Source organism: Carassius auratus, unplaced genomic scaffold, assembly GCF_003368295.1.
Source record: "Carassius auratus strain Wakin unplaced genomic scaffold, ASM336829v1 scaf_tig00033283, whole genome shotgun sequence".
NCBI classification, from domain to species: domain Eukaryota; kingdom Metazoa; phylum Chordata; class Actinopteri; order Cypriniformes; family Cyprinidae; genus Carassius; species Carassius auratus.
In genome coordinates, this window is record NW_020526066.1 from 14754 (window position 1) to 42210 (window position 27457).

General features: G+C 39.9%; 1 protein-coding gene and 1 pseudogene across 5 annotated transcripts; both read left to right on the forward strand.

Moving 5' to 3' along the window:
- Positions 1–8927: 8927 nt before the first annotated feature.
- Positions 8928–20209, forward strand: LOC113081165 (CASP8-associated protein 2-like). 5 transcript variants are annotated; one of them, XM_026253217.1, is made up of 11 exons: positions 8928–8987; positions 9787–9885; positions 10240–10297; positions 10796–10873; positions 11017–11120; positions 11241–11315; positions 11432–11547; positions 13753–16526; positions 16698–19209; positions 19324–19423; positions 19503–20209. In XM_026253217.1, exons 3-11 carry the CDS (start codon positions 10249–10251, stop codon positions 19563–19565), a joined length of 5871 nt encoding a protein of 1956 aa, XP_026109002.1. In that variant the 5' UTR covers positions 8928–8987; positions 9787–9885; positions 10240–10248; the 3' UTR covers positions 19566–20209. The 5 variants fall into 5 exon arrangements, with proteins under 5 accessions (XP_026109002.1, XP_026109003.1, XP_026109001.1 ...); XM_026253218.1 differs by having other exon boundaries at positions 10243–10297; XM_026253216.1 differs by lacking the exon at positions 8928–8987 and having other exon boundaries at positions 9649–9885.
- Positions 20210–22569: 2360 nt separating this feature from the next.
- On the forward strand, positions 22570–25219 carry LOC113081166 (gap junction Cx32.7 protein-like; annotated as a pseudogene).
- Positions 25220–27457: the final 2238 nt, after the last annotated feature.

Here is a 27457-nt window from a genome sequence, read left to right on the forward strand (position 1 = left end):
CCCACTGCGCCCATTCCACCACCCGCTGTTCCCCCCACGGATCATCGCACCTACAATACGGAGCCCCGTCTGCCTCCTCCTGCTGCCTATGCTGGTGAGCCACATCTATGTCGATCATTTTTGACAAAATGCTCTTTGTTTTTTTCTCTTCAGAGCTCATCATTTCCCACTGAGGAATCTAAAGTGGCTTTTGTCATTACCCTTCTATCTGGAAGAGCGGCGCTATGGGGAACCACTGTTTGGGAACAGGGACATGACTGTTTAGAGTCTTTCCAGACTTTCAGCACTGAGCTCAAGAAAGTTTTTGATCGGGCAGTTGCAGGCAGGGAAGCAGCCCGAGTGTTGGCGGATTTACGTCAGGACCACAGATCGGTTACTGACTATTCCATTGAATTCCGGACACTAGCTGCAGAGTGTAAGTGGAACAGCGAGGCGCAGTGGGACATGTTTTTGCATGGGTTGGCCGACCGCATCCAAAATGAGATATACACCCTGGAGCTACCTGCAACTTTGGATGGGTTGATTGATCTAGCTATCCGAGTAGACACAAGGTTACAACGTCGAAGTCTTCTGGTGCAGCGAGGTCGAGTTCCAGATATGGAGGTCCATCCGGTCTTTCCTTCAGGTGATGTGGTTGGTGACTCGTTCAATCCGGAACCCATGCAGGTGGGCAGAGCTCGTCTCTCCAGGGAGGAGAAGGAGCGCAGAAGAGCGCAAGGACTGTGCCTATACTGTGGAGCCGGGGGTCACTTTGCGTCTAAGTGCCCGGTAAAAGCCAACACCCGTCAGTAGAACGGAGGTTACTGACGGGTGGCATATCCTGGGATGAATCCTCTCGTGAAGCGACACTCCTTCCAGTAAGACTGCAGTGGGGCTCCTCTTATCATCGATGTGAGGCTCTGGTGGACTCCGGGGCTGAGGGGAGTTTTATGGACCGTGACCTGGCACTTCGTCTGGGAGTACCTATAATTCCCGTCACTCACCCCATCTCAGTTAATGCCCTGGGTGGACAACTCCTGTCATCGGTCACCCACTCCACCGGACCGGTGAGTCTGATCACGTCGGGTAACCACGTTGAGGAGATTCACTTTCTCCTTATTGACTCCGCATTGGCTCCTGTGGTGTTAGGACACCCTTGGCTCACACTGCACAACCCTCACATAAATTGGCGTCAGAACTCTGTCATGTCTTGGAGTGATAACTGTCATGCATCTTGTTTGGTGTCTGCGTGTTCTTCTGTGTCTTGTTCTGTGTTGCAGGATGAGCAGGTGGATCTGTCTAACGTGCCCGGGGAGTACCTCGACCTGAAGGAGGTGTTCAGTAAGTCCCGAGCTGCTTCTCTTCCTCCGCACCGTCCTTATGACTGTGCTATAGACTTATTGCCAGGTACGTCTCCGCCTAAGGGCAGATTATACTCTCTTTCCACTCCGGAGAGGGAGGCCATGGAGAAATATATTTCTGATTCTCTGGCAGCCAAACTCATCCGTCCTTCCTCTTCTCCTGCAGGGGCGGGATTCTTCTTTGTGGGCAAGAAGGACGGTTCCCTGCGTCCTTGTATTGATTACCGAGGGTTGAACAGCATCACGGTAAAGAATACTTATCCTTTGCCGCTGATGTCTTCAGCTTTCGAGAGGCTGCAGGGTGCTTCTTGGTTCACCAAGTTAGATCTACGTAACGCCTATCATTTGGTCCGCATCAGGAAGGGGGATGAGTGGAAAACCGCATTTAATACCCCCAGGGGGCACTTTGAATACTTGGTTATGCCTTTCGGTCTTTCCAACTCCCCCGCGGTTTTCCAGGCACTCGTTAACGATGTGCTGAGAGACATGGTTGATCAGTTCATATATGTTTACCTGGATGACATATTGATATTTTCTTCGTCTCTCCAGGAACACGTTCAGCACGTCAGACGAGTGCTTCAGAGGCTGTTGGAGAATGGGCTTTTTGTCAAGGCGGAGAAATGCGCTTTTCATGCACAGTCTGTTCCTTTTTTAGGATATATCGTGTCGTCTGAGGGGGTGCGCATGGATCCCGACAAGATTCAGGCAGTGGTTAATTGGCCAACTCCAGATTCCCGCAAGGCCCTGCAGAGGTTTCTGGGCTTTGCCAATTTTTACCGGCGATTTATTCGCAACTATAGCCAACTAGCCGCGCCTCTAACAGCCTTGACCTCCACCATGACGACTTTCAGGTGGTCTAGTGCAGCTGATGTTGCATTCTCTAAACTCAAGAACTGCTTTGTTTCAGCCCCCATTCTCGTTGCTCCTGATCCCTCTCGTCAGTTTGTGGTGGAGGTCGATGCGTCAGAGGTGGGGGTAGGTGCGGTTCTCTCCCAGCGCTCCTCTATGGACGGCAAGGTTCATCCGTGCGCTTATTATTCTCATCGTTTGTCTTCCGCTGAACGTAATTACGACATTGGTAATAGAGAGTTGTTGGCAGTCAAGTTAGCCTTGGAGGAATGGCGTCATTGGTTGGAGGGTTCGGGGGTACCTTTCATTGTTTGGACCGACCACAAGAACCTTGAATACATCAGATCCGCCAAACGACTTAACTCTAGGCAGGCTCGGTGGGCACTTTTTTTCGGTCGGTTCGATTTTTCCATTTCCTATCGTCCAGGTTCCAAGAACATCAAACCTGTTGCTTTGTCCCGTATTTTTGACCAATCTGAACGCCCGGTTTCTCCCGAGTCCATCGTTCCACATAATTGTGTGGTTTCAATGTTGACCTGGGAGATCGAGTCGAAGGTCCGCATGGCCTTAGATGGGGTAGTGCCTCCGCCCGGATGTCCACCGGGTCGTTTATTTGTGCCAGAGAAATTGAGGTCCAACGTCATTCGGTGGGGTCATTGTTCCAAGCTGGCGTGTCATCCAGGAGTAAATCGCACCATTTTTCTCATTAAGCAACGGTTCTGGTGGCAAACTATGGCTCGTGACACTCGTCGTTTTGTATTGGCCTGCTCGGTCTGTGCTAGTTGTAAGTCTTCCACTCGCCCTCCTGCTGGGCTCCTTCAACCGTTGTCAGTTCCTTCGAGACCCTGGTCACATATTGCGCTAGATTTCGTTACAGGTCTCCCTGCCTCACAGGGTAACACAGTGGTTTTAACTGTGGTGGACAGGTTCTCGAAGGCTGCGCATTTTATCCCTCTGCCCAAATTACCATCAGCCAGAGAGACAGCAGTTGCTGTCATAGACCACGTGTTTCGTATCCATGGCCTCCCGACAGACGTGGTCTCTGACAGGGGTCCCCAGTTTATATCCAAATTTTGGAGAGAGTTTTGTCGGTTGCTGGGGGCGAATATCAGTCTTTCTTCTGGGTTTCATCCCCAGAGCAATGGTCAGACGGAGCGGGCTAACCAAGATTTGGAACGAGGGTTACGATGTTTAGCGTCACAGAATCCGTCCTCTTGGAGTCAGCATATCTCATGGGTTGAGTATGCGCATAACTCATTACCAGTGTCGTCCACGGGCCTTTCTCCGTTTGAGTGTAGTTTAGGGTACCAGCCACCAATTTTTCCTAGTCTGGCATCTGAAGTCGCGGTCCCCTCTGCTCACGAATTCGTCCAGGGGTGCAGAGACATCTGGAGAACGGCCAGGGAGACCCTTCTCCAGGTGGGTTTGCGCACTAAGGTCCAGGCCGATCGCCACCGGTCGAAACCTCCCGTCTACGTCGCTGGTCAAAAAGTGTGGCTTTCATCTGCTGATATTCCTCTCCGCTCCGTTTGTAGAAAATTAGCTCCTAAATTCATCGGCCCGTTTACCATCACCAAAATTCTTAGTCCGGTGACGGTCCGCCTCAAACTCCCTCCGGCATACCGGAGGATTCACCCCGCCTTCCACGTATCTAAAATCAAGCCCGTTTTTCGTTCGACTATAAATCCGCCTGTCCCGGTTCCCCCACCGCCGCGAATCGTAGATGGGGAACCAGCCTATTCGGTTAATCGTATCCTGGATTCAAGGCGGAGGGGACGTGGATTCCAGTACTTGGTGGACTGGGAGGGTTACGGTCCGGAGGAGAGGAGTTGGGTACCTGCCCGGGACATATTGGATCATTCCCTTATTGATGCTTACAATCGCCAGGTAGGACCCTCTGAGAGCGTCAGGTGACGCTCCTAGGGGGTGGGGTAATGTCACGGTTCGCAGGTTTGCTTGCTCATTTTGTGTGTACTGCACTGATCTGATTGCCTATCAGCGCCAGCTGCGCTGACGAGCAATCAGATCAGTCGCAGGTGTGTCTCGTTTACTAGTCCTATATGTAGGGCTGTGTCAGTCAGGTTCAGTGTCAGATCGTTTGGGTTGCTGTCTGTGTTCTGATCTCTGTTCTGTGCAGTTCTGGTCACGCTCTTGGATTGCTCGGAGATCCAGCTTATATGTCTGCTTGATCTGTGGTCTGCTTATGTTTGAGGATCGTCTCAGCACATCACATTTCTGGTCTGCCCTGCTTGGAGTCTACACTACAGCTGTTGTGTTCTTGCGTTGTCTGCAAGCAATTCTGTTTGGTCTACTGACTGTTTAAATAAACCTTATTTCTACTCGCTACTGGATTCTGTCGAGTGATTCCTGACAATCACTGGAAGGCAGAGGCTTCTCACTGAGGAAACACTTTTCATTACATGAGAACATTTTCAAAATCATTGTTGCATTATTGTAAGAAGTATAAAAAATGTATATTTAAAATAATTAATAGCGTGATGATATACTGAGACAACGTTATTTACAACGTTTGTTACTTCACGGTTCCAGACCATTTCATGCTAATTCGAACCTTCTCTAAATCATCAGGTCAGATTTGTATTTGTGCAGTTTCTTTTAAATGCCTGTGGGCATTAACGAATATCATTGAATCGAGAAATGACACCATAGACTTAACAATAAATGATCAGTGTCATTTAGGAGCTTGCCATTTAACAAATGGTTCAACTTAATCCGTGACACTACAATAAATCCCTTACACCAGTGTTGCATTAGAGCAGAGATGCGGTATATCAGTCTATGTCCATCCCTTGTGTATTTGGGCCTTGGGCTGTTCATCAGCTTTCCACTGGACGCTGCTGCAGTCAATGACACATTGATCTCTCTGTACCCACTGTGGAACCCCAGCCAGGGATGCAGTGAGAGATTTGGGCTGGGGTAAATCGTTTATGTAATTAGCTTTGTTTTATAGATACCACACACTGATGAAGAGTGTTATACCTGTGTTATAGAGGCTTTTTATTTATTTATTACTTTTTTCAGTACATATTCAAAGCATTGTGTGTTTTGTCAAATTTAACAATATTTTTTGTAATATCTTTTCTTTTTTTATATTTGTCTTGATGCTTAGGGTAGTCATGAATTTGCCTCTATTTTGAAGCTGTAAAAGTGTGTCAGATGCGAGGGCTGTACTGTCAGGAGAAGTTGAGTGGTATGGAGACCCTGCTGTTACCAATCAATACACTTTCACTTTCTCGCTCAATCCCCTGCTTTGTAGAGAACCTGGGTGAAAAAACATTGAGCAGCCAGTCTGTCTACGGTCATGCCCCTAACAGTGTTTGGCTCACTATGACTGCATTTATTTGACGAAAACAGTAATATTGTGGAACATTATTACACTATATATGCTAATTTATTTTAAAATGGAATTGTGTCCTGCGATGCTATTACTCCAGTCTTCAGAGTCATGTGATCCAAGAGAAATCATTCTAATATATAATTTTTTTTATTGATAAAAATGGAAAAGAACAGTATTTATTTGAAATAGAAATCTTGCTTACTTCCTTGAGTATCTTTCTTTGCATCATCGGTAGTAAAAAAGGTATCTTTTATTTTCCTTTTTTTTTGTAATTAATATTTTTACAGAGACTTGCTGAAATAGTGCGAGAGAATCTGCTGAAGTTTTTTATTTATTAATTTTTTTAAAAAAAATGTACCTTGGAGAAAAAAAAATAATGCTCTGGACTGCTTCACTACCATGCTCTCCAATTCTGAGAGCAGACTCAAGATGGCAGAGATCATTGGCAGCAAACTCAACACATCCCGAGAGAAGGCGGGACCCTGCTCCAATGTGTTATCTCTTTACAAAAACCTGGAGATAATGGAGAATTTTACAATTCCCTTTAAAAGTTTATATTTGTGATATTAAAATCTGGAAAACTCACGGAAATTTGTAAAATCTTAGAAAGATAAATTAAATTTCTGCTTGGATATTGCTTGTTGTGTGAGCTGTTGTTGTTGCAGTTACTCTGCAAGCAGAGCCAATCTGTGCGTCTGACCATGTGAGTCTGCATAATCAGAGAATAACCTTACCCATAGAGCTGCATGATTAATCGGTAAAAGATCCCAATCTCGATTCAGACACCCACGCGATCTCATTTCTAAATGACAATGATTCCCCACTCGGTGTTTGTTTTTCAATTATTAAAGTTTCATTGATTGTGTTTCCGCCTCCTTCTTCCCGATGATTACAAAGGTTGTATCATTACAGGGTGTTATTTTTCAATAGTTCAAAAGTAGTCCAATAAAGTGCATTCATCCATCATAAAAATTGTCCCACATGGCTCTAGGGGTGAATAAGGACCTCCTAAAGCAAACTGATGCAGTTTGGTAAGAAAATATCCATACGTCATGTCATCTGCAGGAACAGCATTCTATTGAGAACACGCGTACAACAGCGGAAGCTAGAGATTACTTTTTATAGAGTTCTAAAAACTTTTGTTTTCTTACAAAAACACACAGTTTCACTTCAGAAGGCCTTTATTAACCCCCCAAGCTGTGTGGGGCACTTTTTATGATGGAAGGACACAGTTTATAGGACTTTTGGATTACTGAATAATAACACCCATTCACTGCCATTATAAAGCTTGGAAGATCCAGGACATTTTAAAATATAACTCTGATGTATTCATCTGAAAGAAGAAAGTCATATACACTTAGGATGGCTTCAGGGTGAGTAAATCATTAGGTCATTTTCATTTTTGGGTGAACTATCCCTTAAAGATAACAACAAGCAGATAAACTGAAAATATGGTAAAGCTATAAAGAGCAAAATGAAATGAAAGTTCTGCAAATCTCACCTTACTGTCAGTCTGATCTCCAAGCTAAACTTTAAGGATGTCAGGGGCTTTAACATGCCCAATGACAGCAGCAAGATATTCAACAAGAGCAGTTCTTCCACATCTAATTGGCCCTTCCAAAAGAATAGGCTTCTGGGATGCCACTGCAATGGAAAGTCGCTGAAGATTTTGACAGGTTGAATCCACCAGCACCAAACTGCTCAAATTTGTCTGAGAATGACAGAAGAAATATGCTTTTTTTATTTTATTTAAGCTTAATGTTCTGTTTTTGTATGTTTGTCTTGCCTGTATATCCTGTTGAGGGGTCTGTCTAGGTAGAATCACTCTACACACCACAGTAACACTCCATGTCAGGTCTTCTGTCACCACTTGACCACGAGTGATCTTATTTTTTCTTTCCGTCATATTGCTGAGCCCTGATTGGCCAAAACCAAAACTTTCTACTTCCAGCTGCTCTGTCTCCTCAAGTGACCTACAAACAATGTTATTACTTGTTTAGAGTTAAAGCTATTGACCTTACTTCTGAACAATTAGAACAAGGTGATAAAAATCACCATAAAAGATAATCAAACTTACTTCATTTTCCGACGCAGAATCTCTTCATTTGAAAGCACCTTCCTCAAAAATATTGTTTTCTGGTTATCTGTCACATGGGATACCAGGGCTAGGCACTGGGCAGTGTAACTTAAAAAACACAGCAAAAAGAATTAGAAATGGCAAAGTTATAGTTTGAGGATATTATGAAAAGTTCTGATGAATTTCTGGACTTTCTGAGAGGCTTTGTCTGATCTACAAATTAGCAATACCTTCTGACCATGACGTCACTAGTGAGAAGCTGTGAAACACAGGCACTCCAGTCCCACAGGACACAGAACTTCTCACAATCGCTTTGAAGAGAACAGAGGGTGGCCCCTATCAGGTCCCATAATTTCATCCTTTTGGGCCCATACTGGGTGGAGGTAGCCTCTTCGTTGGTGAAGAAGAGCCGCTGAAATACTGGGGGAGAACTGCTGAAATACATCGCTGCAAACCTGTGAATAAACAGATCAAATCTGATCATGACATACTGGACATTTGTTCTGAAGTGGTAATAACATAACCAGGATCAGGGTTCCAACACATTTTTACTAACACATTTCCATGACGTTTAAAAATCATTTAGACTAATGACTGAATTGATTTGACAGATTTACTGAAAATAACTTAAAAAGAGAGAGAGAGAGAGAGAGAGAGAGAGAGAGAGATTTGATAACAAACAGATAAAAACACACAAGAAACTTCCATAATTTTCCAACTGTATTATATCGATTTCCCTTATTTTAAAATGTAATGATAATTCCAGGTTTTCCAAGACTGTGGAATCCTGAATGGTCACTTAGGCTTGAGCATCTAGTCTGATGTTGAGAAGCTTGCTTAGAGCCACACACAAGCGCTCATGGAGGGCATGATTCTATGATATTATGAATTTAAACAATAACCTCAGTATAAAGCACCAATGAGCAGAATGTGAACTAACGTTACAGAAACGTGGGACAGTGTGCTCTGCAGACTTTTAAAAGCCTTATTATAACGGTCTTACAAAGTGCTCAGAGGTTCTGGCTTTGCGAGATACTTGCTGAGTTCGTTGTGACTTTTATCTATATGTCTTGAAATTGCACCTAGAAATGTCAGGCTCAACTCCGAGCTCTCATTCCATCATTTGTCGTGAATATAGGGGTTTCCGACGATGCAGGCTGCACAATTAATATTCCGAGTATTCTGCGTGATGGAAACCATAAGATTCATCACTCGCTTTACTGTCTAGGTTGTGTCACAACACAGCGAGCACGTTCACGTCAGTATTAAATCCCCCTGTCCACGTGTGAGTAAATGAAGAGCACTTCCGGACCCTTCGACTGTGTTGTGGAGCTAACGCTCTATGTGCTGAAAACACGCTAAGGTTTGTTTTTGTCAAATGTTTTGCAAGAAACAGCTGTATTTAATGTTCATTGCTCTTCAAAATGTGTATAGACTTTATCATATTTGGTCAAATCACAGAGCTGTGTAGCCTTACACCATTCACATTTATCAGGTCCATTTAATTTATTTTTGTCAATGTAGGCAATCTTTGGCAATGACTCAAGCTCTGGAGGATGTTTTTTTAAACAGTAGTTTGATTTAAAATTTAAAATGGTTGCAATCTGTATAAATTGGCCAGCAATAATCTATGATGAGGCATACTTTACATTCTGTCAAATTATTTTCTATTACACCATTTAAATAATAATATACATTGCTAGACTCAAAATTAGACTGAAAAGTTAAAAAGTGATTTAAATATATGCAGGTTTAAAAAAATAATCTCCAATTCTCGTTTTAAAGCCCCAGAAGAAACGACATACACATACATATAAACTACAATAAACACGGCATGGCATACCAGAACTGAAAAATATAATAAGCGAAAAGTGCATTGTAGCACATCTAAAAAGCCTAAAAATATGCGAGTAATTGCTTAGGAATTAGAAATTAAGCTAAGAAAATAAATATTTATATTATAAATATCTAAGTATTTTTGTATTGTTTTAAATGACATTCTTTTAGAAGAGGAGAGACCGCGGGAAAATTATGTCACTTCCTGTTTTGCGAACGTCTATGGTGAAAGGTTGGCGCGGAGCTGTGGAAGTATGCTACAAGAAATGTTTAAATCGTTGTCTACAAGAACATTGGGAATAATTAACTGTAAATGTCATTATAAGTTACCAGCGCATTAGCACGGCTGTCAGATCCTGAAGTGTGCGGCTCATCTTACAGATTTATATCGACCTGCTGTCGTCAGCTCACCACCAGAGATACAGGTATTGTTCGTATGCTGTCATTTGATTTCACTTTGTGAATTTACCATAGGAATAGTGTATTTTGGTCGCTTTAATTTGTCGGATTGTGTGCAATTTAAATCCACGATCGCACAAGCGTAGTTTGTGTAAAAATTAAAGTGGAATTGTTTGGTGGTGTATTACTTCTCCAGCTTAATATTAAGTTGATTATTTCTTTAGTTATTTTTTTTTTTTACATCAAGTTTCAAATGATTACAGTACGGTGTTTCTCACTACATGACAGGAAGTGGTGAAGTTGAACTGACACATGCCCACTGTTGCTGGTATTGTCACTGTTATCAGGAACTTACTGTGCTATTTATTGTCTTTCGTTAGCAGACTAACATGGATTTAATGGATGAACTTTATGGAGATCTTGATGACAAGCCTTTTGGTAAAAGCCTTTCTCTCCCGTGCAACAGACATTTCTTTGTTTTATCATTGTTATTATGCTGTTTTCAGGAAGGATCAGATGAGTGTTACTGTGTTGTACCTATTGTCTAGTATTTACTTAAGCCTTTTTCACTATTTTATACTGCAAGTTGATTTAAAAACTAATACAGAAGAATTGCATTTTAAAATAACCAATTATTACAGTAAATATTCAGCTAAATTCAATAATTCCACAACAGTTTCATAAGATCGAAGGCATGTCATGCAGAATCAACCAAATGTAGATATAAATGCATGAGATGCATATTAGTGTGCTGTTCATAATATCTGTTTATCTTGTGTCATTTATTCCATTAAGTGTTTTTTTTATTCTATTCCCCATTTTTTTGTCTTAACTGATTCGAGGTATTCAGAGCTCTGAAAACATAACATATATGTATTGTTTAAGTGTGTAGGCTGGAGTTGTTGTTGCATTATGACATATCAGTGTTTGTTACAGGTACTCTGCATCTCATTGAAGACTCGGTGGATATATACTCTGGCCTGGAAAACAGCCCTAAGATTGATGGGAACAGATGTGGGTTTCATTAATGAGTCTTGAATTGAGTACAGCACATAGTTTTTATTGAAAGTAATTTGTTGAAGTATGTGTGTCAGATAAATGGCAGGATAAATCTTTTTAGATTTCAGTCATTATCATAGTGTCCTTTTTTGAATTAGTTAAAGTCAACCCTCTCCTTTCCCCACACACAATGGAATCAATGGATATATATGAGGACATTTTCAGGGAAGAACAAGAAGAAAAGGATGCAACTTATAATGAGGTATGTGACTTGAGCTTTGAATATGATTGCATGGCATGCTGTTGTTTTGGTTTTGCATTTAAAAGTGAAGAAATGGACAGAAAAGCTATGTTGTCTCATTGTACTTCTCTTTTATTACAGTTAAAGAACAAATTTGATGGAGCTCAAAAGCAAGTTAAGGAACTGTTCTCACAGTTACAGCTACTGCAGACAAAGGTGTGTTTCCTTTTAACTGTTGTTCTATTATACATTAATGCTGAATAAATACCACCACAAATGAGTTACAATCTTTGAATAAACAGTCTGGTTTTTTGCACTTTTCCTATTTAAAGAATTCCAGTTTGAACAGTGAAAACATACTCCTGAAGAAGAACATTTGTTCTCTCATCAAGACGGCTAGAATGGAGATTGTGCGTAAGGATGGGGAAATTAGCAGACTCAGTAACAGGTAAATACTCCAACTCTGGTACTGTGATCAGCAAACAGTAGAGCCCGACCAATATGGATTTTTGGGGGCCGATGCCGATATTAACTCGAAAAGAGCCGATTTATAAGCCGATATTTTGATTTTGAAAATAAACTGGATATTAGACCCATTTCCTATAAACTGCACTTACACAACATTCAATAGCAAAATATCTGCCTGTTCTATGTATGTGGGCTGTATAAATCATTTTCCAGAAGGGATTTATGTTTTAAAAAAAAGCCTTAGATTACGGTCTCAATGACTAAACAATTGCACATCAAAAGTATATATTTTTTAATGATCAAAAAACAGTCTGATTTTAAACATTTAACACTTTTACTTTCTTCCAGTTGAAGCTGGTTTTAACAGTCTGTGTGTGTACTGTAAATAAATTATAATACTAAAGTTAAAGTATTTGCAGAAGTAGTCCCACACTTTGCTGCTACAGCATTCACCTTTTTCAGGTATCTGTAGGGCAGAAAGAGAGACAGAGAAAGAATAAGCATGTGTATTAATAATATCACCATGTATCATTACTCATGTCATCATTAGAATTAGAATTATATTAAACAGGGATCTCCTACATAGGCAAATATGATATATATATATATATATATATATATATATATATATATATATATTTTATTTGTCAAGCAATAGGTATGACATATTACCTACTTATATTTAACCATATTATTACAACATTCTCCTGTTATGTCTGTAAAGATGCTTTGAAACAATCTGTAAAAAAGAAAAAAAAAGAAAAAAGCGCATGTTCAACTCATATTTATTTACATGTCCCCTCTGCTTTAATCATTTCTGACGCACCTACTGTAGTTACTGTAACTACACTATATTTGCTCTCACAGACACATTCACAACGGACCCGTATATCTTCTCCTCTTCTCTTTGCGCAGGGAAGCGACGCGCACGCGCCCATTTTTTCCAGGCGCATCCGCACCGCATCGAGTTGAAAACATCTCAACTTTTCAGAATGCCGCAAGCGCACCGTGGGTCATGTGACAAGAACTAACCAATCAGCTTCATCCTTTCCCGTAACATCGTTGAAAACTCAGCCAAGATGAAGGAACAGCTGTTCATAGCTGTATATGGATTGCCATTTTGAAATAAATTTAGTAGCTGAGCTACTGCGAGCGATTTTTAGTGCTGCAAATCCATTTATCTTTTGCTGAAATTTCCGCCTCTTCATGGAGAGAGAAGGTCATGGTTGCTTAGCAAAGGCAGACGCCTCAGGAGCGCTTCTGCCTGAGCGCTTTGGAGAAGGAAAAAGTGGCGCGCCTAGCGCTTTCCACGCGTTTTTAGGTGCGATATGTGAACGGCCCCTTACTAGGGGTTTCACATAGAGCAGCTGTTACTACACAGAGCCATTGTTAACTGAGAAGATGCGCAAATAAACGCTGAAAATGAAGTGGATTTGCACATCTTCTCTATTAACAATGGCTCTGTGTAGTAACAGCTGATCTATGTGAAATCACGCACCTGATGGAATTAACCGCTGATTAGATAACCGGCTTTACTGATGAGATGCGCATTAACGATCGGCCGATCGTGATCGGAGCACACCTACCCCTTACGTGGTCATTATGTGGGAAAAACTGCAGATATATTTAGGATAAGATAAACGCTAAAGTTATAGTTTGACCTCTTATTAACGTTAGCGCTCTTCCACTGATAAACATAGTATTAGCTTTGTGGCTAATCTAATATAGCAATGCATTAGTGGCTGTAAGTGATGTTACAGAATATTTAGAAGTGATAATGATAGGACCGTTAGCTAGAACTACCACACCGTTTTTATATACAGTGTATGAGCTAAATCATCTCACATGACGAACGACAGACTCACCGTCAAAACAGTACATCTCTTGTGACTTGGCTGATCGCTTTCTTCTATAGTGGAGTTGCACACTCTCTGCAACTGCGGAGCTCCCTCTGGTGGGCAAACCATGCAAGACTCATAACATGAGTGAAGCATGAGACTCTGTTTCTCATTTTTCATCGGCCGTTATAAACGCCGATGCCGATTTAAATGCAATAAGCTCATATCGGCCGATATATCGGTCGGGCTCTAGCAAACAGATGTTTGGTGCAAAGCCTGGCTTGTGTAGGGATTGGATTGTTTTATATAAAACTCACTTCCCTGTTTTTTTTGTGTTGTCATCACAGGTCTGGTCAAGGAATTTATGGTCAAAATGTTTGTCGATCTCAAATGGAAATTGGTCCGACAAACACAAGGCCTTGTTTGAACAATTCTACATGTTCTGTTTTGATATCACAAGGTACTAGAAAAGATAATGTTCTGAATGAAGTAAATCAGCACAAAGGTAGAAACCAACTGTCGGATTACTGCACATATCCACCAACAACATCAACTAAAACACCACAACCATTTGAGGTGCTCCAGAGATGCCCTAGAACTGATCTTGACAATCCTCTGCAGTGTCAGAATAAATCTGCTGCTAAATCTAACAGTAAGACTATTCACTGTTCTCAGACCCTCACTGTTCAACCAGAGCAGGAGTACATACCTGTTCATCCTAACAGAACATTAGAGATTGTAAAAAATCCTACCACATTTACAGTGGCAGGTGTTTCAAATGCTCTCAAAACGAATGACTCTGCACTGAGAGTTCCCGATATAACTACTGATTGTAGTTTGAAAGACAATAAGAACAGTCCATCAGAACTAGAAGACAAGTTAGAACAACCTCAAAAATGCACAAGCCAAGACAAACAGTGTAACTCGAACGATGCGAATGAGTCACAAAAGTCTCAAAGAAGAGAGAACAGCAAGTCAGGAAGAACTGAAAAGGATCTCATAAAAGTTAGTTCTGTGTCCAATGAAAACAGGAATCAGCAGCCTGAGGTTCCAGTTAATCTTAAAAGTTCAGAACAGTTGAAAAGCCCTTCCTCGCGGTCACACAAAGCCTCACCATCTGTCTCTTCCCAGAAAAGTTCCAAAAGTTTAGTTAAGACCGCTGCAGAAGTAGAGACACAGAGTCAAAGGCAATTGAATAATCAAAATGCAGACAGAATTAGCAGAGAAACAAAACCCTCTGGATTGAGCACCACAACTTGTACTGTGGTGGATGAAGCAAGCCATTCCCAAAGCCACAAAGGGAAGAAAAGAGATTCAAGTGGCCATGAAAGGAACAAGGAGAAAAGTTTCAGTGCAGAAAGGAGGAGCAGCAGAACTGAAAGAAGCAGAAACCATGAGCAGAAGAGGCAGAAGGAGAGTGACAGGAGTAAAAGAAATGAGGGTAACAACAGCAGTAGTAGTAGCAAAGAAAGAAGCAACAGATCAGACAGTAGCAAAGAGTATGAGCGAAGGAGTGTGCGGGAAAAGGATAATAAAGATGAAGATAAAAGATCTAAGAAACAAGTTGATGCTTGTGGGCAAGCTTTTTCTTCTGCCATATGTGATTTTCAACACAAGGATGTTTATAAGGAGAAATCATCGAAAAGCAAAGGGTCTCACATCTATGATAACAAAACTAGAAAGATGGAGGATTTCAAATGCCCTGACAAAAATGGAAATTCTGATGAGAATTGTTTTGGAGCCAAGGGTATAGACAAGGACAGGAAAAGAAAAAAAGGTGGACATTTGGAGCATAGGGTACATAAGCACAAAGCATCAAAAAATTATCTTACCAAAGATAATAGAAATAGCTCTCCTAAAGGGCACAATGTTGTTGGAAAAGGTCAAGATAGTAAGAGCGAGCAAGACAGACACCTTGAAACTGCATCACCATCAATGGTAGCTGTCGGCAGTGATCCCTGCAAAACAACTGAGGATAATAGTCCAAACAGAAAACTGAGTTTCATGGAAACACTGAATCTTACCCTATCACCTCTTAAAAAACAAAAGCAGTCCTCTGATCCAAGAGAAGCCATTGGAGTAACATCTAAAGATGCCTCACCTGAAAATAGCAACTTATCTGATCCTGGGGAGGAGTTCTTTGTCATAGATGAATTAAAGGACAATGTTGAGCAAGAAGATGTGGACCCTCTGCCCACAGCTCCAAGTAAAACAGAAGACTTTACCAGTTCTTGCAAACATTCTGGACAAGTTGTTGATCTTTTCACCGCTGTAGTCTCCGAGAAGCCCTCAGTTGAACAAACAGATATGGATGTACAAGAAGAGAATGCCAACAAAAGTCAAGAGGCTGTGGACAAAGTGCCAGCGATTGATAAAAGCAAAGAGGAGAAAAATACCAAGATTTCAGAATCCAATATGTTAGACAAAGATTCATTATCAAAATTAACCCTTACAAGAGAATCTCCAAATCATGTATGTAATAACGGCACTGAAGACTCCCTGAGATTTGTAAATAATTCTGTGGTCTCTAAAAATTTGCCTATTAAAACGTCAGAAGTGGCAGTTCCAGATAATATTCCTGATTCAAGAGTTGAAGGTTATCAGCAGCAAGATCCTTTTACCAATGTATCTGAGGAAACAAAAAGGAGTCCTTCGATCAAGTCTCAGGATTTACCACCAAGATCTAATGGGATATGTCAAGATGATGTGTCATCCTCAGACAAGGCACAAAGTATTCCTAAAATTAATTCTTCTAGGATTTCTGATAGTTCTGTCAACATGGAAGTTTCCTCTAGCACAATTAGTGCAGATATTGTTGAGCCAAGCAAAATTATTTGTGATTTTGAAGAAGTGGATACTTCCACCACTGTTGGAGAGGAGACCATGTCATCTTCACAACCTGGTTTCCCAGAGCCAGATTCCACAGAGAAAGAGGAACAGAGCACAAAGTCATCAAACCCTGTTTTGTTTTGCCCTGATGAAGACTCCATGATGCTTACTCTTAAGAACATCAAAGTTATTCCAGAGCCCCTCAGCCCTCTTACAAGCCCAGTCCGTCAGGTGAAGAAACTACAGCCTCACAGTGCTGAGAAGCAACCACATGTTAAAAGTCTTAACAAAGGTAAGAGTTTATTTTTCATCAAAAATATGGCTTTGTTTAATATTGTAAGCTTCCCATAATGTCCTGAATAGCATTATTTTTCATATGAACACTGGATTAAAATGCATGTTTTTATATACAACTTGCTCATTTTAATTTCTTTATTTTATTTTTTACATTTTTTTTCTCAAGATCTCTCATCTGTAACAACTGGCTGTAATGAGGATGATGTAAATATGGACATGAACAAGGAGAATAAATCACCTGACACATCTGTCACAGCTCCCTCCTACAAAGGGACAAAATATGCCCTCTCCGCTAGTGGAACTGAGAAAGATGAGCTAGAGGACGGTGAAATAGTGAGTGAAAGTGAAGAAGAGGGTCCTCTGTTTATCCAGACTCCTCCAAGAGTAAAGGACAAATCAACTTTAAGGACTGATCCAAGTCCAAAGCTATCTGCAGTTGGGAAAAGAGTGTCCCCAAAGAAATCTTGCATCCCTGCTAAATATTCAGAGCGAAGCAAGAGTTCAAAGTCATCTGCTTCTAATGTCAGTCCCAGCTTAAGTAAAAGACGCTTTAAAACTGTCAGCCCACCATTGAAAGCAGCCGTCTACACCATAGACGGATTCATGAACATGTTAAGATCTATTCGAGTTGAGTTGAGGAAAAAGTACATGAAGCTTCAAAAAAATGTCACTAAAACGGCTTTCTGCTGTATCGTGGATATGTCTCAAGCTTCTTTTATAGAATTCATTAATGCTGTTGACTTGGAAAAAATGTGCTGCCAAGGCAATGGCATCAAAGTAAGACTTAATAAAATAATTTCATCTATCATGAGCAAGGTCACCAAGAATGGCATTGTCAATCGTATCTTTGAGCAAAGAGCTGGAGACCTCAAACAGAAGTTGTGGACATTTGTGGATGGGCAGTTTGAATTCTTGTTCAAGGAACTGAACACAGCACTCAAAAGTGGATCTGAGACATCGAAGAATGGATCATTTGAAAATAAAAATGCAACTCTTAAAAGAAAAGAGACTGAAAGTGAGGTAGTGGAAAAAAAAACTTTAAACACACCAGGGCATCTTCACAGGGCCAAGATGTCAAAAGTTGACACAGGAAGTTTTGTCAGAGCGCCCCCTCCGAACAATCTCCCTTGCCGGGGCCTTGGGAGCAGGGGTAAAAACATCAAAGCTGCCATGAATGAAGATGATCAGCCGGCAAAGGTGGCAACATCACATCGGCCTCCTACTTCATCCTCTGAAAGGTCTGTCCATGAAGGTACCTCTGGATCTGAGACTAGAATATCTTCCAATGTCCAACATCTCTCCCATAATGGATCGACTCAGGACTTTGAAATTCTCACCGAGCAGCAAACAACAAGCTTAACCTTCAACTTGGTCTCTGACTCTCAAATGGGAGAGATATTCAAGTGTCTTTTGCAAGGGTCTGATTTCCTTGAATCCAGTGTTCCCATAGGCAACAACACAAGTTGTCCACTCAGCACACCTCGAAAGGAAGGACTTCGAGGGGAGAGTTTGATTGGGATTATGACCCCCAATAAGACAACCCCATCTAAATTCATCACATCCTGGCCTTCTATTTCCCCCTACAAGTTTGCTTCGAATAACAAAATGCTAGTAGACCCAGCCATTCTTGATGAGAGCTGCTTGTTAGAAGTTCCTTCTAATTCTGAACCATGCCGGCTTTCACTTCAGTCAACCGTAATCCCTCAGAAATCATACTCTATCTTGGCGGAAGATCTAGCCGTGTCCCTTACCATTCCCTCACCACTAAAGTCAGATAGTCATTTGAGTTTCTTGCACCCTGGAACTGGACAGCCACCATCTTCCTCAAACAGTGTCCTGAGTGCCCATTATAGTGAAGACGCTGTTCTTGATGGAGAAGATGCCACTGAGCAGGACATACACCTTTCTCTGGACACTGACAACTCTAGTTGTGGGTCGAGTCCCAGCAGAACATGGGAGGCCTCTGATTCACCTGGTTTCCAATTCCAGCCCAATTTACCAATGCAGGCTGTGGTAATGGAGAGGTCAAATGATCATTTCATCGTGCGAATAAGACGAACATCATCTGGCCCATTTAAAAGTAATCGAAATGAAGGGAAAGCAGGACCAGTATCAGCTGAATGTCAAGAGCCGTTTCTCAAACCTAATCTCACTCTGACCCATGAAGACCTGGGTTCCACACCTGGAGAGACATCGAATAAAATCCCAGCTATAGTAGATAAGTCCAGTAACATTTCAGATAAAGCAATAGAAGCTCAACAGTCAAGCCAAAAATCCTCATCTGAAGGTGTTTGTGATGAACAAACATCCCTCAACAATGATGAGCATGTTTCCAAAGAAGCATGCATTACTGCGCATGAGAAAAGTAGTGCAACAGAGAGTGAAACATCAGAGGTGGTGTCAGGAAAAGTAAAGAGCGCCATTCAGAGCTCACATGCACCAGAGTCTGAAACCGAGAGGGTGTCAAGGAAAAGCAAGGAACACAGGTCAGCACCAAAGGCAAAGCACCAAAAAGTCAAGAAATCTCAAGATAAACATTCCAAGTCTAGGCATAAGAAAAGGTCAAAATCCTCCACAGAAAAACACTCCAAAATTGTAGTACCTCAGGTGTCCCCTAGCAACCTGTCTGCTAAAAATGTAATTAGGAAGAAAGGGGAGGTAGTGGTGACGTGGACCAGGTGAGTTGACAAAATGAATACCAAAACAGGAGTGGAACTTCAATGTGCATAACGAAGTACAAAAATTCACATTAAATCAAGGCAACCAATTAAAATAGTTAATGTTGTTTAAAGGGATGAAGATCGGGACATACTCATTGAGCTTAAAATGAGGGGCACTTCACCCAAGACATTTGGTGCTCTGTCAAAAAGGTTAAAGAAGTCAACAGAGCAGGTATGCTTCATTATTGTTTTCTTTTAAATATGAAGTAAGCAAACAGCTTTGTTGTAAATTAATGATTGCTCTTTGACAGATCGAGGAGCGATTCTCTCAACTGATGAAGCTGTTCAAGAAGAAAGGGAAAATGGAGAATTGAACAACAAGATAGAACTGACTGAACTGGCAATGGATGCTAAATCTCCATAGGCTTCTAAGGCAGAAATACAATACGTTGAATCTGAAAATCAGTGTATTATTTCTGTTGAGTGTCACCTGTTTGAAAAAGCACTTACGAATTTTAACTTAACAAAAGATCTGCAGTAAATGATATAACCTGTTTTAGAGGCTTATTTTTTTCTTCTTTGTTAACATTCAGTGTTATCAAATTACCAAAATGTACATTTACTTTAGAGCAGACACCAGTTAGGCTACAATTTTATTACATAGAGAATCATTTGCAATGTGGCCTGTTCTCAATTTTACAATCCCTGTCAAGGACATAAACAGACACAACAAAGTAAATAAATGACATAATATAAATAAATATAATAAGTTAATAATATTTTCAGTGCATAAAGCCCTGTACAATGCCATACAATTTACCTGTTCCTTATTTTGGCAAGTTGGCGATTCCAAAATGTACTACTGTTGCTGTTTAGTTTATGCTGACAAGATTTTTATGCGGTTAAATGAACAAAAAAAATATTTGAAGGACATCAAGTTGACTTGCAGCATATGCAATGCCTTTGAAACCCACCTCTGAAGACTACAAATGCTTTTAAATCTTTGACCTAAATGCTATACATTATCTGCCAATAGGTCTCATGTTTAGGTCACTTAACCCCCAAATTCCCTTTTGTTTTGTGAGTGAGGTTGGTGTTGGAATAACATGGCTGTAAATGTAGAGGTGGAAAGAATACTCGTTTGATTGTTCGGTACACAATTGTCAGAATTTGAGTTTTAGATCTTCCAGTCATCCCAGATGCAATGTGATATTTTCATATAAAGAGTAACACGTTTTTGTTTGGTAGATAATGAGTAAGAGAATTGTTCCTTTGTGTATATATTTGTAAAGTGGAATTGAACTGAAAGATTTTTGTTTAATCTCTTTAAACTATTTTATTTTTCTCAAAGATAGAAAACTAGATGTGGAGAAAATACATTGTATGTTGTTTGGAAATACATTTTGTAAATAGCCGTAACTTCTGACAGATCTCTTTTGAAATAAAGCTTATTTATTTTAAATGGCTTGTTCATTTGAGATTAATATTTCAGTTTTAAACTTCAAATAAGTCAATTCAAAATAACATTTATAATATATATATATATATATATATATATATATATATATATATATATATATATATATATACACACACACACACCACAGGCTTAATAGTTTGTGGAACCAAACATTGAAAAACAAAATTTAAATTAAATTGATTTTAATATAATGTTAATAAAAAAATAAAAAAAAAACAAGGGCAAACAAAATATGTTTGGCTTCAATTTATTATTGTCATTAATATTAAACAACAGGTGGTTGATGGTTTTAGTGGATGTTTAAAGTCACGTCCCCTAAGTAACCTATCACCATAACATTTAGGACTACTATTTTAGTTTGTAGCAAATAAATGCAGTCACTGAACAATTCACAGCTCATAGACAATTCTATGGTCCAGGCACAAGTGAGATATTAAGGTCACAGTCTGCAGTTGTTAACTTTACTCCACCTCTAAAATCCACCATCAGGAATTTGAGCCAGCTGTTAAGAGCTTAGTACAAATATATATGTAATTAAGTGTGGCGTTTAGCCACACTGAACACTGGTCAGCTTCACGTAACAAATTAGATTTCACTAGGCACAATGTTGAAATTTAATTAAAGCCTGCCACTTAAGCTCATTTACTTAGAGTAAGTGTCTACATTTGACCTTTTATAGTCTTTTTTTTAATATAGAAAACAATAGTTTATGTACAAGAATTCCAAGAATTTTAGCCAGGAAATGATCACATACAATTTTATAAATGCCAAAAATACATAATAAACTTCTCTATATTTAAAACTTTTATATTTTGTACTGGCACACTCAAGTCTCACAGCTTACATGATTGTGGACAGAAGTTAAATCTGGTTTTCATCTTCTCTCTCATTACATCATTCTCAGACTACAGAAAATCTAAAAATAGCCCTTCAAGCTTTCTTTGGCTATAAAATCGGACATGTCTCACTGATCATCATGTCACAAGGGCTGTATTAGTGAAATATTGACCTATTACTTACTAAATACCGCACAATACACTACTGCACAGAGCATTTTAAAAACGATACATTATTCTCACAATGGCCTCATCACAAATAATGGGGCCGCAATTTTGCGCATATGTAAAAATGTTGGTAGTCTGACTCTGTTCAAAGGAGTCAATACCAAGATGTCAAAAATTGTGGCTGCAATTATTTCCAGTTCACTCATCACACTGGAAAAGGAAGGTCGAGTCAAACACGGTGTTGTATTACTTATTATCTTATTATTAGGCTATATAGTAATAATATTGTCCATCTGTGCGCTGTGCATAGACAAAAATTTGCTTACTGGTTGCTGTATACATTATACTACAAAAGTAGTGGGAGTACTATAAATGTTTTTAATTAAACATGCTCTGGCACATTTCCACACAAGTCATGGGGTATTTTGGGATTGCTGCTAATATGTTCCCCTAACCCGCCCTCAACAGTTGTGATGCAAGTTACCCCCTCAGGGTACCGTCTAGCCTACAGATCGATAACAGCACTGTATGAGTTCAATGCACAGAGAAACTGGACTTCATTCAACAAAGCAATGTTCACAGAGGAGTACTGAATACTCCCACGAGAGGGAAAGGATACTGGAGTTATGATATTGTTTTAGTGTGATGGACTGATGCAGCACGTGTTCTGTGAATACCTCAAAAACGTAGGTTTCCCTTTATAGTTTGATGTAGTTAATCATTTTTATGTGACCTAGTCTGTCTGTCTATCTATCTATCTATCTATCTATCTATCTATCTATCTATCTATCTATCTATCTATCTATCTATCTATCTATCTATCTATCTATCTATCTATAATTTTTGTCTTAGAGATTTATAACCTTCACTCTCCCAGTTTTAGGTCATGTGAAAATGGGAGATTGGAACTTGCTAGGGAGCATCTTGGAGGAGGTTCACATTCACTCCACCATTGTGGGCAAAATCTGGCTCACCATTCTTTTCATTTTTCGTATGCTTGTACTCGGGGTTGCTGCTGAAGACATGTGGGACGATGAGCAAAGTGAGTTTGTGTGCAACACAGAGCAGCCTGGATGCAAGAATGTCTGCTATGACTTGGCGTTCCCCATATCTCTCATCCGATACTGGGTCTTACAGATCATCTTTGTCTCTTCACCATCTTTGGTGTACATGGGGCATGCACTGTACCGGCTCCGAGCACTGGAGAAGGAGCGCCACAAGAAAAAAAGCTCACTTGAAAGTGGAGCTGGAAGGAACAGAGGCTTTGGAGGAGCACAAAAGAATTGAGAAGGAGCTTAGGAAGCTGGAAGAGCAGAAGAAGCTGAGGAAGGCTCCTTTGAGGGGTTCCTTGCTGCGTACATATGTGTTGCATATCATAACAAGGTCAGTAGTGGAAGTGGGATTCATAGTGGGGCAATATGTGCTCTATGGTATCGGACTGTCACCGCTATACAAGTGCGAGCGTGACCCCTGCCCCAACAGCGTGGATTGCTTCGTCTCACGGCCAACAGAAAAGAACATCTTCATGATTTTCATGCTAGTCATTGCAGGGGTGTCCCTGTTCCTCAATCTCCTAGAGATATTCCACCTTGGTGTGAAAAAGATCAAGGAGACCATATATGGATCCAAGTACAGTGGAGATGACGAAAGTATTTGCAGGTCAAAGAAAAACTCCATGGTCCAACAAATATGCATCCTTACAAATTCCTCACCACAAAAACATATGCATTTGACGCACACTTCCCTTGTGGTGGTGCCCGATGGACAAATGGCACCTATGCCTCTCTATATGCCAATGACTGGTCCCCCATCTAGCCAGGAGGTGCCAAACAGCGACCTTAATGGATCTGAGCAGCCCCCCAGGCAGAACCTTCTTCCTAGTCAGCCTGAATTTCAGTCTCTCCAAACACTGGGAGCCACAGAACGACGACCCACTTTAGACAACCATCCGCACTCCTGCAGCAGCGAGGAGTCTGGGCCCAAGGGTTCTGGACCACCCAGAAACTTTGGTCAGCAGCCCAGAGCTTCACTCAGAGCCAGTAACATAGAGATACCAGCAGCGTTACGGAAACAGAGCAGAGTCAGTCAATGTAAAGACTTCAGTGAGGAGAGCGACTCCCAGGAGAGCGGGAACTACCCCACTGCCAGGAAAGCCAGCTTTATGTCGCGAGGGCTTTCAGAGAGCCCATCTGACAGTCCAACCTCCAAAAGTGGATCTGACACAGAAGCCAACCGTATAGCACAAGGGGAGAGTCCAGCTATGACACCGCCTCCTGCCGCTGGACGCAGAATGTCAATGGTGAGTAGAAGAACTGTATTTTGTTAACTGGCAGCTAGAGTCTGGCTGCAAATGGGAGCCAAACCAATGATAAAATGCCCAACTTTACAGCAGAAAAACACATTTACAGCCTGGTTCAAAAATATATATTTGGTCTTTATTGCTAATTTTGCCATTCACGACAAATGTGAGGGGGGTGTATTTTTATAAATCTTATAAATCATTCTAAGCCTAAAAATTCTGCATAATTGATTGCATAATTGATTGCGCCAATATTATGAAGCTGCAGACTCGGAGCCTGAGCCTGCTGCATCTACAGTCCCGCACCCAGAGTCCCGCATCCTCAGTCCCCTTGTTTTTCGAGATCGTTACACAACGCTATCTCACGACCAATTTGTATGTATTTTACGAGGTGGCTAATACTTTGTATGACCTCACACGTATGATTTTATACGATTTGTCTAAATCCCTGTGTTGTTTAGGTTTAGGGGCGGGGGTTAGGTGTAGGTCTTTCGTACAAATTCATACGAATTGTGCAACTTGTAAAATAAGTACGATTTGGTCACCTCAACCTCCTAGAATATATACGAATTGCAGGGAGATCAGGTTGCAAGGGTTCTTAGAATGCAGGACTCTGGGACCCCCGTCAAAGCTAGTTTGGTGTGGTTTCAGCAACCAGCTCTTTGCCTGTTTTCGATTATCCAGGAGTGACGCGCTGCTAAGATGGCGACAGCTGCCTCCGCCCACTTTTGGCTTCAAAAATGCTCTTCAGAACCTGCGAGTGACGTTAGGGACACTATGTCCACAGTCTGAGATATGTGATATCAGACTTACCAGATACTAGTTACGAATAGTGTCATCACTTTGTCAACAAAATTATGAAAATCTTTTATTTATTTTTTTAATTGTTATTTTGAAAACAACAACAACAAAAAAACTGTTTAGAAAACAAAAAAGAAAGAAAGAAAAATGCTCATCATAACAGTAATAAGACAACAAGAGCAGTATTCAAATTACATTGTTATATCAAAGGTTTAAATATATGTCTAAAAAGATGTAAATAAATAAATAAATGAAACAATTTGTTTTTAAGTGCAACTATTTTGGGATAGAGTATACATTTTAAGGATTAATATGTAGGCTAATGATTCATTCAGTAAATATAAATAAATTTCTTTTTTTTCTTTTTTCAGAGCATGATTCTGGAGCTGTCTTCAATCATGAAAAAGTGAAATTTTGGAGTTTGAAGTATCAACTGTCCTCTGAGCAGACAAGTAATGGGATGGATTTCGCAATATATTTCTCTGGCTTAATTTTCATTGACTCCATAATTGCTGCAATCATTGTGATTACACATTAACTAAATTAATTTAACTGAATTGCATACTGTAGTACAAAACAAAGCACAAATCATTTTTAACACACCACTTTTTAGTGCTTGTATAGCATTTCTGGTTTTAACATGACATTAACAGTGTTTAATATGAGCATGAAATATGCTGCAACATTTTGTACATGAAATCCATGACAAAGAGCAATCAATGGATATCTATAAAAATAAATCATTCTTTAAAAATACAAAATGACTTATGGCATTTCATTGACAATAATTAGGCATACTGTCTTGTGCATAAATAGACAATGGTGGATATCGTTGGATATATCTGAATCAGTCCAGATTTACAGGTTTTAAGTTTTTAAGTCCCTTAAAACAGGTTTTTAACATTTTTAGCAAACAGCATCTTTTACTAATCTGCAATATTATATTATAAATATGCAGTATTATATTATAACTTTGGTTGTATTTCCCCAGTATTTAATACTTAATATTTAAACTAAATATTTTAAATCCTTTATATGATCTTCGTTTTATGGGCTGTTCTGGAGTAGGTGAGTTCAGGCTTATCATAACAATGTGCTCTACTGCCATCAGGTTGTGAACTACATATTATAAAAATGTTTGACCTTTTAACACTAGATTATTAACAGTTGTTTGTGTTTGAACCTCGTGTGATTATATTATGTTGACCTAATACATGTCTTTTTTTCAATGCACTTCTGATCAAAGTTAAGTTTCCACTAGTGGAAGCGACATACAGATCTACTGACTGATCTCAGTAAATTAGCTCACCCAGGCCTTATTAACATATATATCAATGTATGCTAAATTTACACTCACCCTACATACAGTAAATCTCCAACCACAGCTGAAGCAAATTTAATTTAAAGATCTATCATGTGTTTTTATTCTTGATTACAAAACAGGCTTACTTCCATGCAAGGCTTTTTCTCGTCTCTAACCCGTCACAAATATAATACAAAAATATCCACACATTCTTAATCTATTAACTTCTAAACATTTATTAACATACAGGATGGATTTTTTTCCCTCACCACAAAAGACTTTATGTTGATGACAAAATAAACATATACACATTTGACCTATGTAAAATAAGAGAAGCTTACCACCTCTCAACAATTTCTTCATTGCTTGTGTGACTGAGTTATAAATAAATATGTGCACAGTTCTGTTGAACTGAAAGCACGTCAGATTTGGAAAAGGGGCCTTCAGAATAATGCCCATTTATGTGGAAATATTAGTATTTAAAAAAATGATGTCCCATTTCTCTCAAGAATCAATATTACACAACAGTTTATAAGCAAAATCTACTGAATTAATGAATTATTGGTATAAGTGTAGTTATAAGTATACTATGTACTAATGTATTGCCAGCACACAATATGGCAGAAATGTGAAAAAAAAGGTTATGAATTCACTTGTTCAACAATAAGTGGCGAATCAAGCAACCACAACACAACGTACATGATATGTTTCTTTATTTCATTAACAGAAATGGTGTCTAGACAAAATCTGTCATTTATATAACACTAGCAATTGAAATGCATGAAAATGAGTCCTGCACAATACCATATGTACAATGGGTTTTAGGTCATTAAATTCATTAGGGTCATGTAGCATTTTCAAAAAAAAAAAGGAACAAAAAAAAAGTTAAAACTCTTAGTACAGAATAAGCAACGAAACAGCTACCTCAAATTGACAATATTAACACAAAACAGTTTTCTAGAAAAAAATGCAATAAAGAGTCAGAAAGAGAGATAGAGAGAGGAAAAACAACTCGTGTGACTACAGGCCAAAGAGCTATTCTATTAAAAATGATGCACCAAAATCTACCAATACAATAATCCATATAATCTGTGTAAAAAGCATGTAGAAAAAACACCTGATGCAGTTTGCTGATACAGTCATTGACCAGTAATGAGAGGTATGAAGGATTTCACAGGTAGATAAGTGTGAGAGAAAGAGAGTAAGAGAGTCCGCTCTGCTAGCCGAAACATGGGGGCTCACAGCCCCTGCATACACTCTTCACTTCAATGTGAACTATGGCCTCTGGAAGTTCTAAGGCAAAGTTGGAGGTGCACTTTGTATTCATGGTACACTGGAGCATCCCCGTCGGGCAAAAAGACAACTTGAGGAAAAGGAGC

Bases quoted from the DNA above. Each gene is read 5' to 3' on its own strand.
- LOC113081165 (XM_026253217.1), top strand. From the start codon at position 10,249: ATGGATTTAATGGATGAACTTTATGGAGATCTTGATGACAAGCCTTTT. The intron at 10,298-10,795 runs GTAAAAGCCTTT...TGTTTGTTACAG, and splicing joins TCTTGATGACAAGCCTTTTG to GTACTCTGCATCTCATTGAA. The intron at 10,874-11,016 runs GTGGGTTTCATT...TTTTTGAATTAG, and splicing joins TAAGATTGATGGGAACAGAT to TTAAAGTCAACCCTCTCCTT.